At 47.3% G+C, this 17,418-nt stretch overlaps 2 protein-coding genes and 1 long non-coding RNA gene across 4 annotated transcripts in view; 2 read left to right on the forward strand and 1 right to left on the reverse strand.

The window, feature by feature from the left end:
* Positions 1-42: 42 nt before the first annotated feature.
* Positions 43-9,840, forward strand: CISD1 (CDGSH iron sulfur domain 1). Of its 2 annotated transcripts, none has more exons than XM_046942811.1 (3): positions 43-176; positions 2,605-2,810; positions 7,187-9,074. In XM_046942811.1, exons 1-3 carry the CDS (start codon positions 134-136, stop codon positions 7,274-7,276), a joined length of 339 nt encoding a protein of 112 aa, XP_046798767.1. In that variant the 5' UTR covers positions 43-133; the 3' UTR covers positions 7,277-9,074. The 2 variants fall into 2 exon arrangements, with proteins under 2 accessions (XP_046798767.1, NP_001186458.1); NM_001199529.2 differs by lacking the exon at positions 43-176 and adding an exon at positions 268-329 and having other exon boundaries at positions 7,187-9,840.
* LOC121111067 lies at positions 7,911-16,546 on the reverse strand. Its single transcript, XR_005860665.2, has 2 exons — positions 15,718-16,546; positions 7,911-14,529 (listed from the first exon to the last, which is right to left on the reverse strand). It is a non-coding gene; the product is annotated as an uncharacterized LOC121111067 (long non-coding RNA).
* Positions 15,221-17,418, forward strand: part of IPMK (inositol polyphosphate multikinase) — a 35,285-nt gene continuing 33,087 nt past the window's right edge. The window contains exon 1 of the mRNA XM_004942058.5: positions 15,221-15,656. Within this exon, the coding sequence (XP_004942115.3) occupies positions 15,410-15,656 (247 nt within the window). The 5' untranslated portion in view covers positions 15,221-15,409. The remainder of the gene's footprint in view (positions 15,657-17,418) is intronic.

The raw sequence follows: 17,418 nt of genomic DNA on the forward strand, positions 1-17,418 counted from the left end.
CCGACGGAACCGGAAACAAGAGCGCGAGGCGGGGCGCCGGGCCCTTTGTGTCCGCCTTCGCGGGGCACGCTGGGTAGCGTGGTCGCTGAACACAGAGGCAGCGCGACGACTGCTGCCCTCTCGCGGCCTGGAGATGCACAAGTCTGCTACCCGCTTATCAGCCTCAAAGCCTGCGGGTACCACAACCCTTTGTTGCTCCTCCCCTCGCCCTTTCCACGTCGTAGAAACCTTCAAAAGGGGCGGGCTGCGGCGCATGCGCGCTGCGGAGCTGCGTGTGTCCTCTGCAGAGTGCGGAGCGATGGGGCTGGGGCAGAATGGCGCCGTGCGGGGTGGGTAGGGGCGCGGGTCCGGGCGCGCGCGGGGCTGAGGGGCTGTGTGGGAGAGGAGGGGGTACGGCTTCGCCCGCCGGACCCCTACCGACAAAATGGTGGCAGAGCGCCCTTCAGGCCTGCGGGCACACGACCTGGAGCTCTTCGCGGCTGGCTGTGAGGGGAGGGGTCTGTGGGTGGAGGTACGGGGGGCTCTGTGAAGGGTCGCCGTGGCTGTGGAGGTAGAGTAGGGCCTTCAGGGCGCGTAGGAATCAACAGGCGATAGGGCTGAGGGAATTAGCGCGGTTCTTGCGCGTTGGTGAGGGGGGAGCGGCCTGGATGTGTTCTGCCACCTGCGGGGCGCTGGGAGCGACGGGCGGGGCTCCGTCTGGCGGCTGGGGTGCGGCTGCCGCGTAACGGCGCGGTGTGGCCTCAGCGGCGGGAGGTGAGGCGGTGCGTGTGGTGAGCAGCGCGACTGGGCGCTTTCTTCTCTCTATAGCCCTGATTTGCACCTGGGAATCTACTTAAGGCAACAGGGTGTTGTGGGCTCTGTGGTGGTTTTCTGTGAGGAACTGCTGTCTTGTGTAAGCGAGGACTGTGCCTTGGATCATCTCGGACTGTGTTGCTAAAAGAAAGCTGACTTTTCTGGAATCTTTCTTTTAATTTCACCTCATCAGCTCTTACCCTACACCATCGCAATTAATGCATTATTTCTGCTAGTTTAAGGGAAGGTAAGGAGAAACACTATACAGTTGAACACTGTGCTTTCTGGGCCGTTTATTTTAAGAAGGCTCCAAGCAGGAAAACGTGCCTTGAATTGTTTGGTATGAAGATGCAGAAGACCATCTTTAACTTCATCACCTTGCAGTTACAGGGAGGGTTTGTCCCTCGTTTGCAGGGGAAGCCTCAGTGTCTGCTGGTCAATAGTTTTGTTTACTGAGAAAATGAACTTCAAAAGGTTTCTGTGTCTTGTTCTGTCTTAGTAAGACAGTTAGCAAAGATGCCCGTCCAATTTCCCAAATCTTAGAGGGCTGCTTTCATCATACAGACATCTGACTAATTGCACTTAGTGTTACATCCAGATCTTTGTTAATCGGTATGGTCTACAGGCTTTGGAAAGCAGCAAGAGCTGACAAATGCTTTTGATTCCTTATCCTAGATTCAGCACAGTAGTGTCTCTTGCTCTGGTGAGACCACTTGGCTTGGTATCTTTCTAATGCAATGTGGACTTAAAAGGGAAAAGAAAAGTTCTCAGCAGAGGGCTGTTTTAGTTTTCTTAAGGTGTGTAGATGTGCTGAAACTTAAATTCCTGTTTTGTGTGCTTGTCTGTGGAGTCAGCTGGGCTCCTTTCATACATGTCAGGAGTACACATGTGCACAGAGGTGGTGGATGAAAAGCAATAAGAGCAGCTGCTGTTAGGGCAGCCAGAACCGTTAGGCCAAAGTCCAGGCTGTTACCATGAGGCAGAGAGAAAACAATAGAGCCGCACAAAAAAATAGGAAAACTCCTTGTAGAAAAGGAAATGATAACAACTGAGCAAAACCACAAATTTCTCAGAGATTACAAGACGAGGAAAAAAGTGCAGCTGGGAGGTAGTGGTGGTTTTAATGGCAATTGTTTTTCATAGAGCCAGGACCTAATGTGGCTAAATTTGTGCCGTTAAATATAATCCTTTTGGATCCGTGTTCTTTCCTGTATGACCACAACAGGCTTTTAATGTAAGCTGCTTTTTCTTACTCTTGTGAAATGCTAATAAATTAAATAATTTCCCCATTGCTTACCACCTCTTAACTTCTTTTGGTTACAGCGTGCGTTATATAAGAAAGTTACTCAGTACCCTTACCCTGGAGGGAATTGTTTGGGTTGCTGATGCTGTGTGTTTGTCTTTAGTGACCTTCCTAAAACTGAAACACTAAACAGGCTTTTTGGCTTTTAGTTCAATATGCTGAACTTGGAAACACTGTACTTTCCAATGCTGATATCGCAGGCTGATGAAGAAAAGGTTAAAAACCAACCAACCAAAAAACAAACTACCCTGCCACTTTAATCCTCACCCTTATATAGAAGGGACCGAGGTGAGAGAGAGCTCTAGTCAGTGGAAAAGAGCAGATTAACTCAGTGTGTGTCAAAGTAAAGTAAATATTGTTCTGAAATGCTGTGTTTTGCCAAGAGAACAGAAAGATCTTTTGGAAAGCTAGAGGTGTTGTCTTGAGCACGGAGACATTTACTGCAGGGAGTAGTTTTAATAGAATATTGTGGTCAGCAAACTGAGTCTTTTTTCTTCTTTTTGTTCTAGTTGAATGGATCGCTGCAGTCTCCTTAGCTGCTGGAGCAGCTGCTGTTGGGTATCTAGCTTACAAAAAATTTCTCTCTAAAGACAAATGCTGCAAGGCAATGGTGAATCTCCATATCCAGAAGGATAACCCCAAGGTAGTCCATGCATTTGATATGGAAGACCTGGGAGATAAGGCTGTGTACTGTCGTTGTTGGAGATCTAAGAAGGTAAGAGAAATGTGCACATCAGCAGCATTGGGAAACGTACTCATTTTTCACTGAAACCATTTTTTGCTTCATTTAGCAGAAACAAGCTTCTTTTCACATTAGCTGTTTGCAGTGAGATGTGGCGGTAATTCAGTCCTTAAAACTATGTAGATGTATGCAGAGTGAAACCTTCAGGTGAAGGCTAATAGCAAAAACAGTGTTTCTGTGGCTGTGAAGAAGCAGTTTCATTGGAGAGTACAGCTGCTCTGTAGACTATTCAGTCATAAATATCAGATCCTCTTTTGCCACCGAAGTATATCCAAAATTATTGGACTGTTGGCAGATGAAGGAGAATCCAGGAACCACAGTCTGAGAGGACCTTCAATACCTTTTACTGGGGGATACTGGAAGCTTATTTTGTCAGTCAGAAGATTGCTTGCTACTAGTTTGTGTGAGGAAGAGCAAAACATGAAGAAATCTCTTGGTATACCAGAGCTGGTGTCAAATAGTCACTTGACATGCTTGAGCTCACCACTAAATCATGTGGACAGGGAGAACACAAAAATGGTTTGGGAAGAGCCTTGCTTGTGCACATGGTGGTGGTGCTGTCCTGTCCTGCATTGATTGTTGCAGTACTGCTGTGTACTGTGGAGAGCTGCCTTCTGCCACGCAAATGAGTACAGCAGCAAATTTGTTTCCAGTGGTGATGGAGGTAATCCAAAAGCAAGTTATGGTGGCCAGAAGTTTTTGAAGAATCTAAACAGATGGACTTAAAGCGTTTGTCTTTGCAACCCTTAGTTTTGTGGGTAACCCTCCAGAAAAGCCAGTGAAACTATGCTGGCATACTTTTAGACTCTCTTTGAGAAATTAAAGAGTCTGACCTAGGTATGGGTTTGTCCATCTTGGTTGCATATGAATATGCCTCAGTTGCTTAACTTCAGTGTTAAGTGTGATCCCTAACCTTTCAGAAACACTTTTAAGATCAGCTTTAAATCTGAGTTAGCTGAGAGACCTTTGATGCTATTGAGATCTACTTAATAATTGTGTAGCACTAGTTCTGGGTTCTGTAATGAGAGAAAGTGGAGTGAGTAGTCTCTTTACAACTGGCGCACATTTAGAAGCTGTTTTTAATCGAGGTGCTAATGTGTGGGTTAAATCTTAACTGAGAGCCAGAATTGGAAGCTGCTCTGAGTGCCACAGCTTCAGAAAAGAGAAAGGTGGAGGAAAAAAAGCTGCACTAAGTATTTGCAGTTGGTGGTAGCATCCGAACTGGAGTTTAATTCAGGTTGAAATACTGTAGGCACCTCCTTCAGTACTTGTGACAAAAAAAATAGTATCTTGACCCTTGGTATTTATACTTAACTGCCTCTTCCTCTAGAAAATAGATGCCTGGATGTGGGGCTTGCACTGCAGCTCTTGCCATTACTCTAGCTATTGTTTGATACCATCTGTTCTGTGTGAAATCAGACTCTGATCGAGTGTATTTTGCCATGTATTGAGGGGTGTTGTCAGTTCAGGAACGTATTGCCCTATTGAGGCTGCTGTAATCTCATGCTAAAAGGAAGTAGATGTGGGATATCGTATCATGAGTCTGTTCTTAGAATGTGCATTATTTGAGTGTATAAGCTCGTCTCAGCAGACTAAGCTTGATCTGAGGCATGAGGCTGTTAATGGAACCTGTAGCATTATGCACCACAGGTTATTTCAGTGTGCTGATGGTGTGTGTGCACTCCAGCTGGTTTTGTATGGTTTTCCTCCTGTACTGGGAAGAAACAGTTGAACTACATGAGGAGAGTGTTTTTGGGAAGCTTGGAAGAAAAGTTAATCCTCAGTTGTGTGGTTTACTGTCTTGGTTTGGTTTTCCTAAAATAGTGTACTTCAAAGGAGTGGGGTTTTTTTCTTTCAGTTTGTTGCTGTTATTTGTGCTGGCCTAGGTTCTAATGTTTATTTGATCCTTTGTAGAAAGCATTTATTTACTGGAAATGTGGTACCTTCAGATAAGTCTGCCTTGGGTTGTAGCAGTCTGTCAAAGTGGGTGGTAGGTAGCTTTTTTTTAAATGGCCCTTTCTTATTCAGCGTTGTGCTCTGCAGGGGCTTCATAGCACTGCTTGTAGTGTTTCACGCAGAAATCCTCTGTTAAAAGTTATTGGTGTAGAGGCAAGAGTTTTGTCTGAAAACCAGACAATAATTAGTCTAAAGTTACAGCATCTGTTTGCTTTTTTTTTTTAATTATGATTGAGAAGGGGAGGGGTGTCTAAATTGGTTTATTTGTAATTATCTGCTATCTGTGTGCCTTCCAGAGCAGTGTTAGTCCCCAGGCTGCAGGCTGAGTGCTGCTGCAGAGCATCAGAAGAAACAAACTTGTTTGGTGTCAAGGGAAATAAACTGAGCTGTCCAGACCACTGCACTATTCCCTCAGGGCTTGAGCTTTGACTGCTGTTGCTAGCCTGGTGTATCTTAAACAAGGATAAACATGCTGTGTCAGGCCCTACTTCAGTCTTGAAGGTTACCAAGTAGATGCCCTAAAAAAAAAAAAAAAGCAGTGTTCTTTGCGTTGTATGCAGCTTGCTTTTTTGTGCCTGCTGTTCTGTCCTCTGGGAGCTAGTGGTTTAGGGACCAGCTGGCCCAGAGGGTGCAAAGCTGTCCAAGTTGGTCGCTGTTCAAGGTGCTTTGGTGCTAGCTAATGACTGTGAATTGCACCATTTTTGTCACCTGCGAATTTCAAGCTATGTTGCTGCAGCTGGACTGCGGGCCTGTGTTCTTGGGGCATGTGAGATGCGTCTACTGTAAGCTGGGTAGGTGCTTCTGCAAAGGCAGATAGACTGTGGTGTTGTATGGAGAAACAGCTGGCCTGGGAACATCTGGGCGAGAAGCTGATGAATATCCTATGAATTAGGATTTAATTCCTGCCAAGTGTCTGTCAGTACCTACTCACCGAATCACTAATAACTGATTGGACAAAGTAGTTCCTGTGTGAATCAGCTTACGTGACTGTTCTCCAAAAGCTGGGGGTTCTTTATTTAGGAAATTCACCTGCCATTTATAGCATGGGCTTTGACATTTTGTAACTGTGGAAAAAGAAACCTCTCACCGCTCCCTCTGCTTCCACCCTACCCTGCAGGCATATGCCTTTATTTTTAGTACTCTGAGAACGTCTCTTTCTCACTAGTATGTTGTCTTCAGGATATTGCTTTTATGTGATACTCGGAAATCTCTTATTCTAGCTAAGCATGGGTGATTGGGTGTTAATTTTAATCAAGGACTATGACTGGGCAGTGAATATTGGGATCAGTAGAATGTCAGAGTTGGTTTGGTGATGACCATGAGGGAATATTGATGTTCTAAGGGCACAAACTTAATAATGCCCTGCTTTGATGCCAACTATTCAGAAGCAAACAAAATAAAAACTGAATGCAAATACTGGTGTGATGTTTGTGATTGTTTATCTTCTGCAGAGCTTCCTCTGCAGAAAGGGCACAACTCTGAAAACATATCCTTGCGGGGTGATGGAGCCTGATCTAACGCTCTTCGCTTCACAGAATGTCCTTTGGCTCTTGCATATAAAAAGAGCTGTCTGGGAGCAGAGTAGTTTGGAGCAGTCCAGGACCTGGGCAGTTAGAGCTGGTTACAGGAGTCCCTCTGGGTCTTGCTCTGACTGGGCTGTTCCAGTTTTGTTGATGGAACAAACACTTCTTTGAATTACTTGCTCAGTATTACCCTTATAAGCCCCTGATGAATAACTGTGTCGGCAGGAACTGTGTTTTATTTCCATCATCAGGTCAAAATCCTGATCTAGCATCCAGCTTTTGCAAATGGAGTTTTGTGTTGGTGAGGTAAGCTGGCTGTGTCGGATGAAGCAAAGAAGGCCCGCCACTCAAGCTGTCTGGTGGCAGGACTAAGCTGTCAGTGCATCTCTTAAGAGATGAGCTAGGGAAGCTGTCCTTTTCCTTCTCACAAGCTAAGAGAAACTGGAGTGGGGAAAAAGGCTACTGCCTTTCTTCTTCCCACTTAACTCTGTAACTGCACTCAGTTCTGGCTGTGGCTTAGGAGAATGAAGCGTTGGGCAAGATTGAGAGCAAGAAACTCCAGGAAGTCTGAGCTGACCTTCGACTGTAACCTGCATTTTCACCGTGCTGACGTGAGGCTGGAACACCAAATGCGGTGGAGTTGAGTTGTGTTGTTTTTCTAACAAGCTTCTTGTCCGCTCTGTGCTCACATGGCCGAAACTAGCGTTCAGCCAAAATTCAGGGACATCTGAAATGCCAGTGCAAAAGTTAAAATCTCAGTCACAGTGGATTTAATGAGAAGACGTTCCATTGAACTTTCAGTGTAGGTTCTTAATTCTGACTGAGTGTACTTTATATGTACTTAATATGCATTTATTCTTTCTCTTTCAGTTCCCGCTGTGTGATGGCTCTCACACACAGCACAACGACGAAACTGGCGACAACGTTGGGCCTCTGATCATCAAGAGAAAGGAGGCGTAGAGTGGACAGTAGAAGTTGCAAAATGAATGTCTGACAAATCCTCTGCTCGCTTGTAATTGGGGGAAAAACCACAAATTCATTGTCGTGTCACTGAAGAATTTCTGGTGTAGTTTGTACATCAGGCATGTTTATTTTTTCTGGGGCTTGTCTCGTTTTAATCACTACAGTGCATAATTTACTAAATAGTCATAGTTTGAATTTTTTGTCCTGTAATGTGTGTGTACCCTGTCACTGAGTATGAAGCTAAACTGACGCACAGAATGTATGAGGCCGTTCAGCAGAAGTCATATTCAGAAAGTAGATCTTAATGTTTTGGGAAGGTTTGAAAGTTACATGTCTGGATAGAGTTCTGCTTCGAAAGCAGTGGCAAGAAAGAAATCGCGGTGTCAAAATGCAGCTTAACTTGTAATTATGTTGCATTTTCTACAGATGTCAGGTTTGGCCTATTACACTACTGTTTTGTGTGGACTCTGTAAAAGAACGTGTTTAAAGTTGCTAATCATGAACAGACAGTGTAAAATGCTTACAGCACGATGGGGCTAAAGGGCAACTTTGCCTTTGGTTTTACAGCAGTGTTGAAACTTGACCCTACTACCGTGTGGTATCATGAATGTACTACCAGAACTGCAGACCTGTATTGAGAGCAGGATTGAGAAGATCATCTCTGTGAGAGCTTTTTCAATAAACAAGTGGACGGATATGAAGTGCTCAGAGTGGTGGGTGAGGGGTTGCAGGGTTGTTTTTACTGCTAGAAAACCTTCGTTTCCTTTGCAGTCTCTGACAGTGGAGCTAACTTCCTTAGACTACAGGACAGGGAGGCTATGCTGATTTATTCCTAAATGAGCTAGAAGAAAAAGTGAAACCCCACCCACTTGTTCATTGCTCTGGCTGGTTCCAGAAGATGCTTCCTGGTGTTGCAAAGGGAGCAGGCACACCTTTCCTTATTAAGTGGCCTTAGGCTCTACGTGTCTTAAATAGCTCCTGCCTTCCTGGGCTCACTGCTAATGTGGATCAGCTAATTCTACTCAAAGAACAAACTTGGACAGGCTTTGGTGACAGGTAGAAACATGGGGAAAAGGAAGGATGAGACAAGGAGGATTCACATCTTCCTTTTGTATGGCACTTGTATACCTTATCTAACACAGTTGTGTTAATGGCCACAAGTCTCGTTAATTACCGTATGATTTATCAATGTATAAATGACTACCAAGCAAAACCCAAAGAGTGTGATGGCGGAGGGCAGTTTTGTATTAAACCTGGTCCACTACCATAATTGCAGCTTGTGTAAGATTGAGCTCTTATTGTCAAGAGTGAGAAAGGCTACCTCAAAACTAGAGAAAATGTCTTATCGAGAAGTTGAAATCTTAACCGTAAGGATTTTTGCAGATAACTGGGGCAGTAGGAATTGTATTTCTGTTAACCAGTTGTTGCAAACATAAACTTCAGATTTAAAAAAATATATATATTTGCTTCTCCTCAGTGTGAGAATTTCTAAGGCTGAGGTCTTAGCTGAGCACTTGGAACTTCGGCTGAAGGCACAGAAAGCAGAGTAGGTAGGCAACACAGACCTAGAAGAAGGAGGGTTTGCAGGTAGAGTACTCGAGTGGGGTCAGTTGCTGTCTGTGAGAGACTTCTACTTGTAAGACATTGCAGTGGAATATATTTAGTCTCATCTTTCTCTTCCTGTCTGGACTGTAAGGGTACTGTTGTTTTTTTTTTTTTTAACTTGCCCAAGTACTGATGCATATGGAAAATTGTTTTAATCTTAAATTATCAAATATATTTGTTTTATCCAAAACCAAGTTCTCTCCGTATTCCTAGAATGTGGCACTGGATATTTGTGTTTATTTCATTTACATGCATTTGAGCTCATATTGATCTCAAGGTTGTAATGTTTGAGTTCGCATAGCTGTGCTGTTTGTTCCGAGGAAGAATTGCTCTGTGAGTAGTGCTGTAATCCAGTGCTGCTGTAACCATAAACTTGTGTCTGGGTTGGTTTTCCCTTCAGAGACTTCCTGTTAGCAGCAAGGTTTGGCTGCTTTGTAAGGAATGGAAGTTCACTGAAAACTGCATTTGTGTTTTAAGAGGTGAAGTCCTGAAATGTCTAATGGATCTTCTGAGTCATAAGACTGTTTCCTGCACCTTGACAGGAAAACACATTGTGGTGCTTGAGCATCAGGGAAGAGGGCTCTGTGAGAAGCTCTTCTTCCTGGGAGAAGATGCAGGAGCAGAAGCTTTGCTGATTTACATCCTGGTGGGTTTGTTTTGGATAAGTGTCGCACTGAAAAATGTTGACATCAAGTTTATATGGTTTATTTCAATGCACAGAGTTTAGTGTACTGTACCTAAAAGTTCTGCTACTTGTATACGTGAGCTGTTAGTACACAATAATGAGAAGAGATGCCTGAATTTGAGTAAATAAAATTGCCAGTGGTCTTGAAGAGCACCACAAAGTACTACTTATTTTTTTGCCTTTATAGCAGAGTAGGTTATAATCTCATGATAGTCAGAGTGTTTGGCTGATACACTCTTCTCTGAGATCTGTTGAGTGTTTTCCTCAAAAAAACTTGAGAATGTTATTGGTTACACCTTTGCCAAGATTAAACCATCAAGAAATTCTTCTGCAAATGTGCATCTTCACACCACATGGAAACTCTTACTTGAAAATATGGTAACACTCTTTCACAGTTACAAATAGCAAAGGATTTCTAACAGCATATTTGTACACCACATCATTTTTTCCCAACATGTTTATTAGGAAGGTGAACAAATTCAAGTATTGGTTTTGCAGCAGTTAATTCTGACTTACCACAGTAGTGTGATTGCCGAATACTGAAGTGTGTCTGGAGTCAGAATTCTTGAAGGGAAGGCAGCTATAGGTTGTGAGGTACTTCCTGCATGTTGTCATTTGAGCACCATTAAACTCGGTGGATTTCAGAGGCCAGCATTGCAATGACACACCGCTCCGCTAGGGGGAGCCGAACGCTAGGCAATTGGTGGGGCTTGGCGTTGGCAATGCTCTCTGGAGGTGAAAACCTTGGGGCTACATTAGTGATTCGGACCTCTTTCTGGTGCTTATGGGGCAGCCAGCAGCAGAAGCAGGGGGTCTGTGAGATTGATTCTACACAGTTGTGTAGCAGTTGCACTGGGATCTTCCTTTAAGTGTCATACAGCTAGCATTGCAAAGAAACTGTGTCAGCTGGCTTCTCTTTCTCCATTCTTAACACGTCTCTTAACAAATGTGGCTTTTCTTTGAACTCATGGAGCAATAGACAATAAATTAAAGTGAAAGCAGTGTACTGCATTTCACTATACCTCTTATTAGAGTGAAACATTGACAGTAGAAGTGCCTCTTCTTTAGCTTTGGTGACTGAGTGGTTTTGTTAGCAAAGAACTTGCTCTTGGAGCCCAAGGGGTTACATGCTTTCAGCAGACATCTGTTAGTTACTGTGTTTTCTCCTCTTGATCTGTTTGTGAAATCTTTACTTTTCTCAAATACTTTTCTACAGCTGGCAAGTGTAACCATACGAAGATAGAAGGTGGTCAAGAAGCACTGTGATCACAGCTGAAGCTCCTGCTCTAGACAATGGCCAGAGCAGGCTTACACTTCAGTAATGATTAAATCTGTTGCTCTTTTCCAACAGCGTGGTCATGATCTTTCAATCCCTTCTTGGCTCCAGCATCTGTGCAGATTAAATTACTTTTTGAGGGTTGAAAATGTGTTGATTTGCAGACAAACCTAAGGAGCAATAATGTTTAATAGAAGAGGGTTTTTTTTAATGCAGGTTGGCAGTTCGGTGTAGTCAACATAGAGGTGTTGAGTTTTACTGCAGGAGGCAATGTAACTTAGCCTCTAGGGAAAGACATAGATGCATTTTAAATAAGCCCCTTGGCATATTAATCAACTTAAATCAAGTACTGGGGTTATCCTAAAGCATGAGGACGTGACTGGTAGAATGCCATTTGTAAAACCTGAGCAACAGCCTGATAAGAGATACAGGGCTGTAGTTCTAAAGTATGTGTTCAGAAAGGCAACAGGAGTAATCTTTAGCTACCTATAATCCATGAGATCAGGAGATAGTGCCAAAGACATTGGCTGATGCCACTATTTCGGAATGAAGAGTAACTTGTTGCCCCAGGATGTTAAAGTTACACCTCTCTTGTTGCTGTTTCCTGGGGTTGGAGGCAGCAAAAACGTGTCACCAATTCAGGCTCATCACAAATCATGGTTTAATTCTAATATCTGCGTTGATTAATCAAGGGTGTGTTCCCATCCTCTGCACAAGTGCACGAGCCGGACTGGGTACGCCGAGGTGATACAAAGCAGCTAAGTACAAAGCAGCCTTTTGTCTTTCTCAACACTTTCTGACGTTGCCTAACACATTTTTTGGCTGCTGACCCACACTCAGCTGATGATCTCAGACGACTGTCAACAGTGACTTCAGGATCTCTTTTGTGGGTTGTGACAGCTACTTCCACGTTCAGCATCGAGGAGCTTTGGTTTGGATTACTTTCCTATGTGTGTGTTATCTCACAGTGATCCACAGGGAAGTTCTTCTGCCAACATTGGGTTGTCGAACAACTAACGTCAACTAACAAATGTCTAACTTTGAGGAAGGAAGGAAGAAACTATTGAAATGAGCTTTGTGAGTCCTTGTCTGCAGCTATAGGAGATGACGTTAAACCTGTAGATTTCTAGCACAAAGCAGACTTGTCAAAATCCAAACCTGTGGTTCAGTTTGTCGAAAAGATGATCCAGAAAACGCACAGGTGTAGCAAATTAAGGTCCAAGTAGTTTTTGAAGTGTTCTGTATTATCTCTGGAGAGTGTAGGCTGTTTTATGACAATGCTGCTCTGTTTTCAGACCGCAAAACCCCAGGCATACCTGGTTTCTAGGGTGGAGAATAATGTCAAAGAGGTTGCATTAGTCACGACCAAGTAAAACATTAATGAGACAGGCTCCTGGTGTGGTACTTGAGGCTGAAGTGAAGAGGCGATAGCTAGGAAAGAAAATGGGATAGTGCATTGAGTTTTGGTGTTGCCACAGACGAGGGCAATTGGGAGTTCAGAGCAGAAAAGACAGCATAGAAGTACTGTGAATTCACCAAAGGATTAAAAACCCGAAGATATTTTAAGAGGGTGTGATCTGCTGTGAAACAGAGATGAAATTCAGTGCAGCTACAGCTTCAATGCTGCTGCAGCAATGTCTACGTTACGAGCAGGCTGGGCCCTCCTGCTGACAGAAGCACTGCCACAGATGCTCTCATCTGTTCGCAAGTGTTGCTTTCGTAGATGGATGTTTTTTTATCAGGAGCACACGTTTGTTCAGTCCTTGTCGTCTCTGTTGCAATCTTTTTGGCCGCCAGAAGCTACGCAAGCACAGCCGCGTGCTGCAGGAAGTGGCTCTGCAGGCAGCAGGATTTGCTTCTCTCGTTCAGACCTCGCCACGAAGACACAGCCCTGGCAGAGGAGTGGTGGTTTGGACGTAACAGAGGACGAGTGGCAGCGAGCCATGCCAGCGAAAAACCCAGCGGTGCCTGCTGTCAGCATGCCTGTAGAGCGTGAGCGTTTGGGCCAAAATCCAACGGCACCAATCTGTTTACCTCGTGTCCCCCTGCTCTTCCACGGAGAGTGAGCTTATTTCCTGTACTAACCTACCGTGCATCTTGCGGTTAGTTATTAACTAGCTGTTCTGAAGGGCTTTATTTCAGCAGAAAGCAGTTCTCCACTTCTCCTTACGCAGTTTGGGGGAGCTTTGCAATCTGCCAGTGAGAGACCTCTTGCAGCACACGGCAGCTTGTGCAAAATAAATGCATGTGTAATACTTTCTAAACATTATTGGTGTTTACATTTTCATCTGGCCGAGTGAGCTAAGACCGTTATCCAGCAAAAGAGGAGAGCAATCCAGAATTAAGCATACCTTATGCCAAATGCTTTTGGTTGCTGGTGGTTTCCCAATCTCCTGCCCGTGTTTTGGGGGCTCTTTGCAGCCTCTTTCGCTTTCTCTTGGAGCGCAATTGCAGAGCCCTGAGCTGAGAAGATTCCCTGGGAATCCTGCTGGTAGGTTCAGCTTTCAGGGCAAGCTCTTACAGAAATGGTGCTTTGTGAAGAAGTTCATTGTTTATTTTTTTCTGGTACTCTCTTGGCTACAATTGTTTTATTTTAGGATAAGCTCCCAGATTAGATGAGCAAACTCCATGTGCTGAAGTGTGAGGGTGGAATGAGCGAGCTGAGTCCCGTGTTACTTGATTTCTATGTGCACAAATCTGACTAAAGCAAACACCAGGAAAAAGGAACTAGTCAGTGTTTACTTACTCCAATTACTCATGCTTTTGTAGTTCTTTCATCCCCTCCAGCTCCACTTCTGTTAGCTCTAAGGGTATCTAGGAGGTATCCATTCAGGACCACATTTTTGAAGAGCCTTGCAATTCCAATTTTTTTAACCTTTAAATGCTACTACTTCTTTTTTTTTTTTTCCAGTAGACTTCAAGCTCATGGAGACAGCACTGTTAGATGGGCGCCGGCACAAGCCTGAAATGGCAGGTGTGTTTTTTCCCTCTGCATTCAGATCCAGATCTGCCAAAGCGTCTTGTACCGCAGAGGAAAAGATCTTTCCGGAGGCTCAGGTCAACATCTGAGCCTTACAGCAGCTGCTGCGGCCAACGCCAGGGCCGTTCTTCCTGTCAGGCACAACCACTTGTGCCTTTTTGTTCACGGTGTCCACCAGTAAGGTTTTTTTTTTCTGTGCACGGGCCGACCAAGCTGCAGTAGGTGTTTCTCTTCTCCATCTGCATCCCCCTGAGAAAGTCTGATGGTGGGGAAATGAAGCTGGGAGCTTGCCCTTGCAGCCATCTGACTCCTGGTCTTGAAAGCTGGCTGCTACCGAGTGATGAGAGGGAGAAACAACTTTCCTAAGTCTCGATGCATCAGAAAGGATCTTGCCTTTTTAGCCAATGAAGACAGTGAAACAAATCATTCCATCCGGCTAATGAAACTTGACTGTCACAAAGTGCTATGCCATCCTCCTTCCTCTCGGTCAGCTTACTTCAGTGCTCTCACTTCTGCTGTGACCTTCCTGTTCCTCTGATACTCAAACTTCCGCAGCAGGTCCCCCAAACTGCCACCAGGCTCTCCCACTCACCTGCCTCGTCTCCCAGCTATGGGATGGGAAAGATGTGGCGTATGATACCTGAGCTCACCGCACCGCCCCTCCTCAAACGTCAGTGCTGCACATCAGTCCGTTTGGATCAGACCTGTAGGGATGATATGCATCTGTTTTGTTTTCCATCTCCGGCCTTGTTTTCCCACTCCTGTGCCCTACTAATACTAAAGGCAGTGGCAAAAGCGCAAGCGTAATAGTTCAATACCATTTATAAAGGAAACAAATGGCAAAAAAGGAACATGGGGAATGACAGGGTGGCAAAGAGAGCTATGTAAGCCCCAGTGAAAAGAGATGCTTAATAAAGCCTTGGGCTCCGGGGTGCTGTGAGCATACGCAAGGCCGCATCTACCCACGGGAGTAACATTCAGAATGGAGATGAAACCTTTATCCAGTTCTGGCTGATGTCGGGCCTCCAGCCTGAGACGAGCCCTCACAGCGCTCGAGACCGTTTTAAAGGCTCTCATCCACTTTAGAGGCATGATATTATCTGCGTGCTTCGGTTTGCCTGGAGCTTTGTGGGCCCAGCGAAGAGGAAACAACCTTTGAGAGGCAACGTCGGGCCGTCAGCGGTACGACCTAGAGGTGGCTTTGCGGCGGGTCTCCGCTCAGAGGCGGCTGAGTTCTCGCCCCGCTCCGGCGAGCCGCTGAGGCGGGGCTGCAGCGCGGCAGCTCCGGGCGCCGGCCCTCCCCTCACGGCGGCGACCCCTGGCGGCCCCCGCCGCTCCTCTGGCCGGCGGGCGGAGGCGGAGCGGCGCGGGGCGGAGCGGGGCGGCGCCGCCGCCAGTCGCTGCCTCAGCGCCGGGGTGGGCGGCACGGCTCGGCTCGGCTAGGCACGGCACGGCTCGCACGGAGCGGAGCGGAGCAGAGCGGGGTGATGGAGCCGCGGGCCCTCGCCGCTCGCGCCCCAGCACGCGGCGCCCGCTGAGCCCCGCCCGCCGCAACGCCGCAGCCGCTCGCTTCCCCCTCGGGAAATGGCCACGGAGCCCCCGCGGCCGGCGCCGCCCGCGGCCGGGCACCCCGAGGGCGGGTGCGGGCGCTGCGCGGGCGGCGGGCGCGGCGAGGCGGAGGAGGCCGCGGCCCAGCAGGCGGGAGGCGCCGCCCCGGGCCCCGCGGTGGCCGTGCTGCCGGCGGCGGCGGGGGGCCGGCGGCGGGGGCTGAACGGCTGCGTGCCGCTGTCGCACCAGGTGGCCGGGCACATGTACGGCAAGGATAAAGGCGGTGAGCGGGGCCGGGGGGCGGCGGGGCGGCGCGTTGCCGTTCTCCTCGCGTCGGTGCCTACCTGCGGCCGGGAGCGGCGCGGCATCCCCTGCGCGGCCGGGGTCGGTGCTGCGCGCGGTTGCGTAACGGCGGTGGGTCGGTCGCGCCGCGGGGTGCCGGCCCTGCTGCCTGCCGAGGGGGGATCCGAGCGGGCCGCGGTGGTTCCTTTCCCTTCTGGCCTTTCTGCGATGACAGCGGTGCGGTCAGGACGGCGGAGCCGGCGGGCTCCTGGCAGCCGTGGTTCGGCTTCCGTTGACCTGATGCCTTAACAGGTGGAAGCGAAGGGCGCCGTGCTGCAGGCCTGCTAGGTGCGTCCAAACGGCGCTGAGCCGCAGGCGGCCCTCAGGCCGGAGCGTGGCCAAAGCAGCTGAGCGGCTTCCAAGCGCTTCTCTGCAAACGCGTGTGTGAGTTTAGATGGAAGGGGTCAACTTGTGAGGTGCTCACCGACTTGGTGCTACGAGCGAGCCCAGAGCAGCGGCTGACGAGCAGCACGGTGGTACAGATGTTGTGAGGATACAGTGTTTACTGAAGCATATTTCCACCGGCTCCTGCTTCTCGTTCTGATTTCAGAGGCGCTGGCCCTTCCGATAAAGGTTCCTTTCAGCAGAGGCAGCGGTCGGTGCAGAGCCAGCATTGCCAAAGGGTGCTCTCACCCTTCCGAGACATCAAGTCGGGTATAACTCGTGCCTTTGAGCCAAATGTACACGTCCATTCAGTTTCCAGGGTGACCTTTGAGAACAGCTGTAAGGGGAACACGCTGTTACGCTGCCTCTGAACCCTGCCCGTAGGAGCTGAGCAGGCTGAGGGCTGAACTTCACCAGCCCTTTGCTGTCAGTGGGTGGAACTGCAGCACTGATGGCACTGTGAGCTGGCCTTATCTGCAGCTCACGTTCAAGGCGCAGCAGGGTAATTCTTGTCCCCTGCCCCTGCTGCACCAGTGCAGTCGAAATCAAGGGGGTACAGTGGCTCTTGTACGTCTGCCTCGCTTATCGTGTTCTGTAGTATGGGGTGGGGTCAGGCAAAAAGGGCTCACCTTTGGCACGTCACTTCTTATCACTGTTATCACCTGGGTGGTGCAGCATCCGTACTGTGGGCACAGCTCAAAGGGATCAGATAAAGCCACAGCCCCTGTATGTCAGAGCAAGACTCATGCTTCCTTGTAGGGGTACTGCCCCCACTGATCTCACTGCAGGAACTTGAGTTTCACGTTGTAGTGAAGACCAAAGCTGCCCTGTGATATGCACAGTTCTCTTACTTTTGGAACCGAATCTTCTCATTCTGTGTCTTTACAGATGATGTCTGTAGGAGTAGAGGCAGTCGCGATGCTAAAGATGCAGGGTCATGTATAATTCCACAGTGCTGCTCCCTTGGTGTCTTTGTTATGAAGCTAGTGGCCACATGTGTGGGTATATGTAGTTACTGATAGCACTGGTAAGGAGTATCACAGATGATCACAGAATGGCCCGGGTTGGAAGGCACCTCGAGGGTCATGAATCTCCAATGCATTCGTCACAGGCAGAGCCACAGTGATCTGGGCCATGATCTGTGCACCGGAATCTGTGGTGGTTGAAAGCCTGTGTAAGGAGACCAGCGTGTATTGTACCTTCTCCATTACTTTTTCCTGTCTTCTCCTGCAGTTGCTGCCCTTCCTACAGTTTTCTGTTCTGCTGTTTCTTACCCCATTAAAACTTCAGCATTTTACAAAACAAAACACGTAAAACCA

This window comes from Gallus gallus, chromosome 6, assembly GCF_016699485.2.
Source record: "Gallus gallus isolate bGalGal1 chromosome 6, bGalGal1.mat.broiler.GRCg7b, whole genome shotgun sequence".
Classification (NCBI taxonomy): domain Eukaryota; kingdom Metazoa; phylum Chordata; class Aves; order Galliformes; family Phasianidae; genus Gallus; species Gallus gallus.

What these genes read in the sequence shown, in the direction of transcription:
- CISD1 (XM_046942811.1), top strand. Translation starts at nt 134, where the DNA reads ATGCACAAGTCTGCTACCCGCTTATCAGCCTCAAAGCCTGCGG. An exon ending in ATCAGCCTCAAAGCCTGCGG is followed by an intron (nt 177 to 2,604) that starts GTACCACAACCC and finishes TTTTTGTTCTAG; the next exon opens with TTGAATGGATCGCTGCAGTC. An exon ending in GTTGTTGGAGATCTAAGAAG is followed by an intron (nt 2,811 to 7,186) that starts GTAAGAGAAATG and finishes TTTCTCTTTCAG; the next exon opens with TTCCCGCTGTGTGATGGCTC.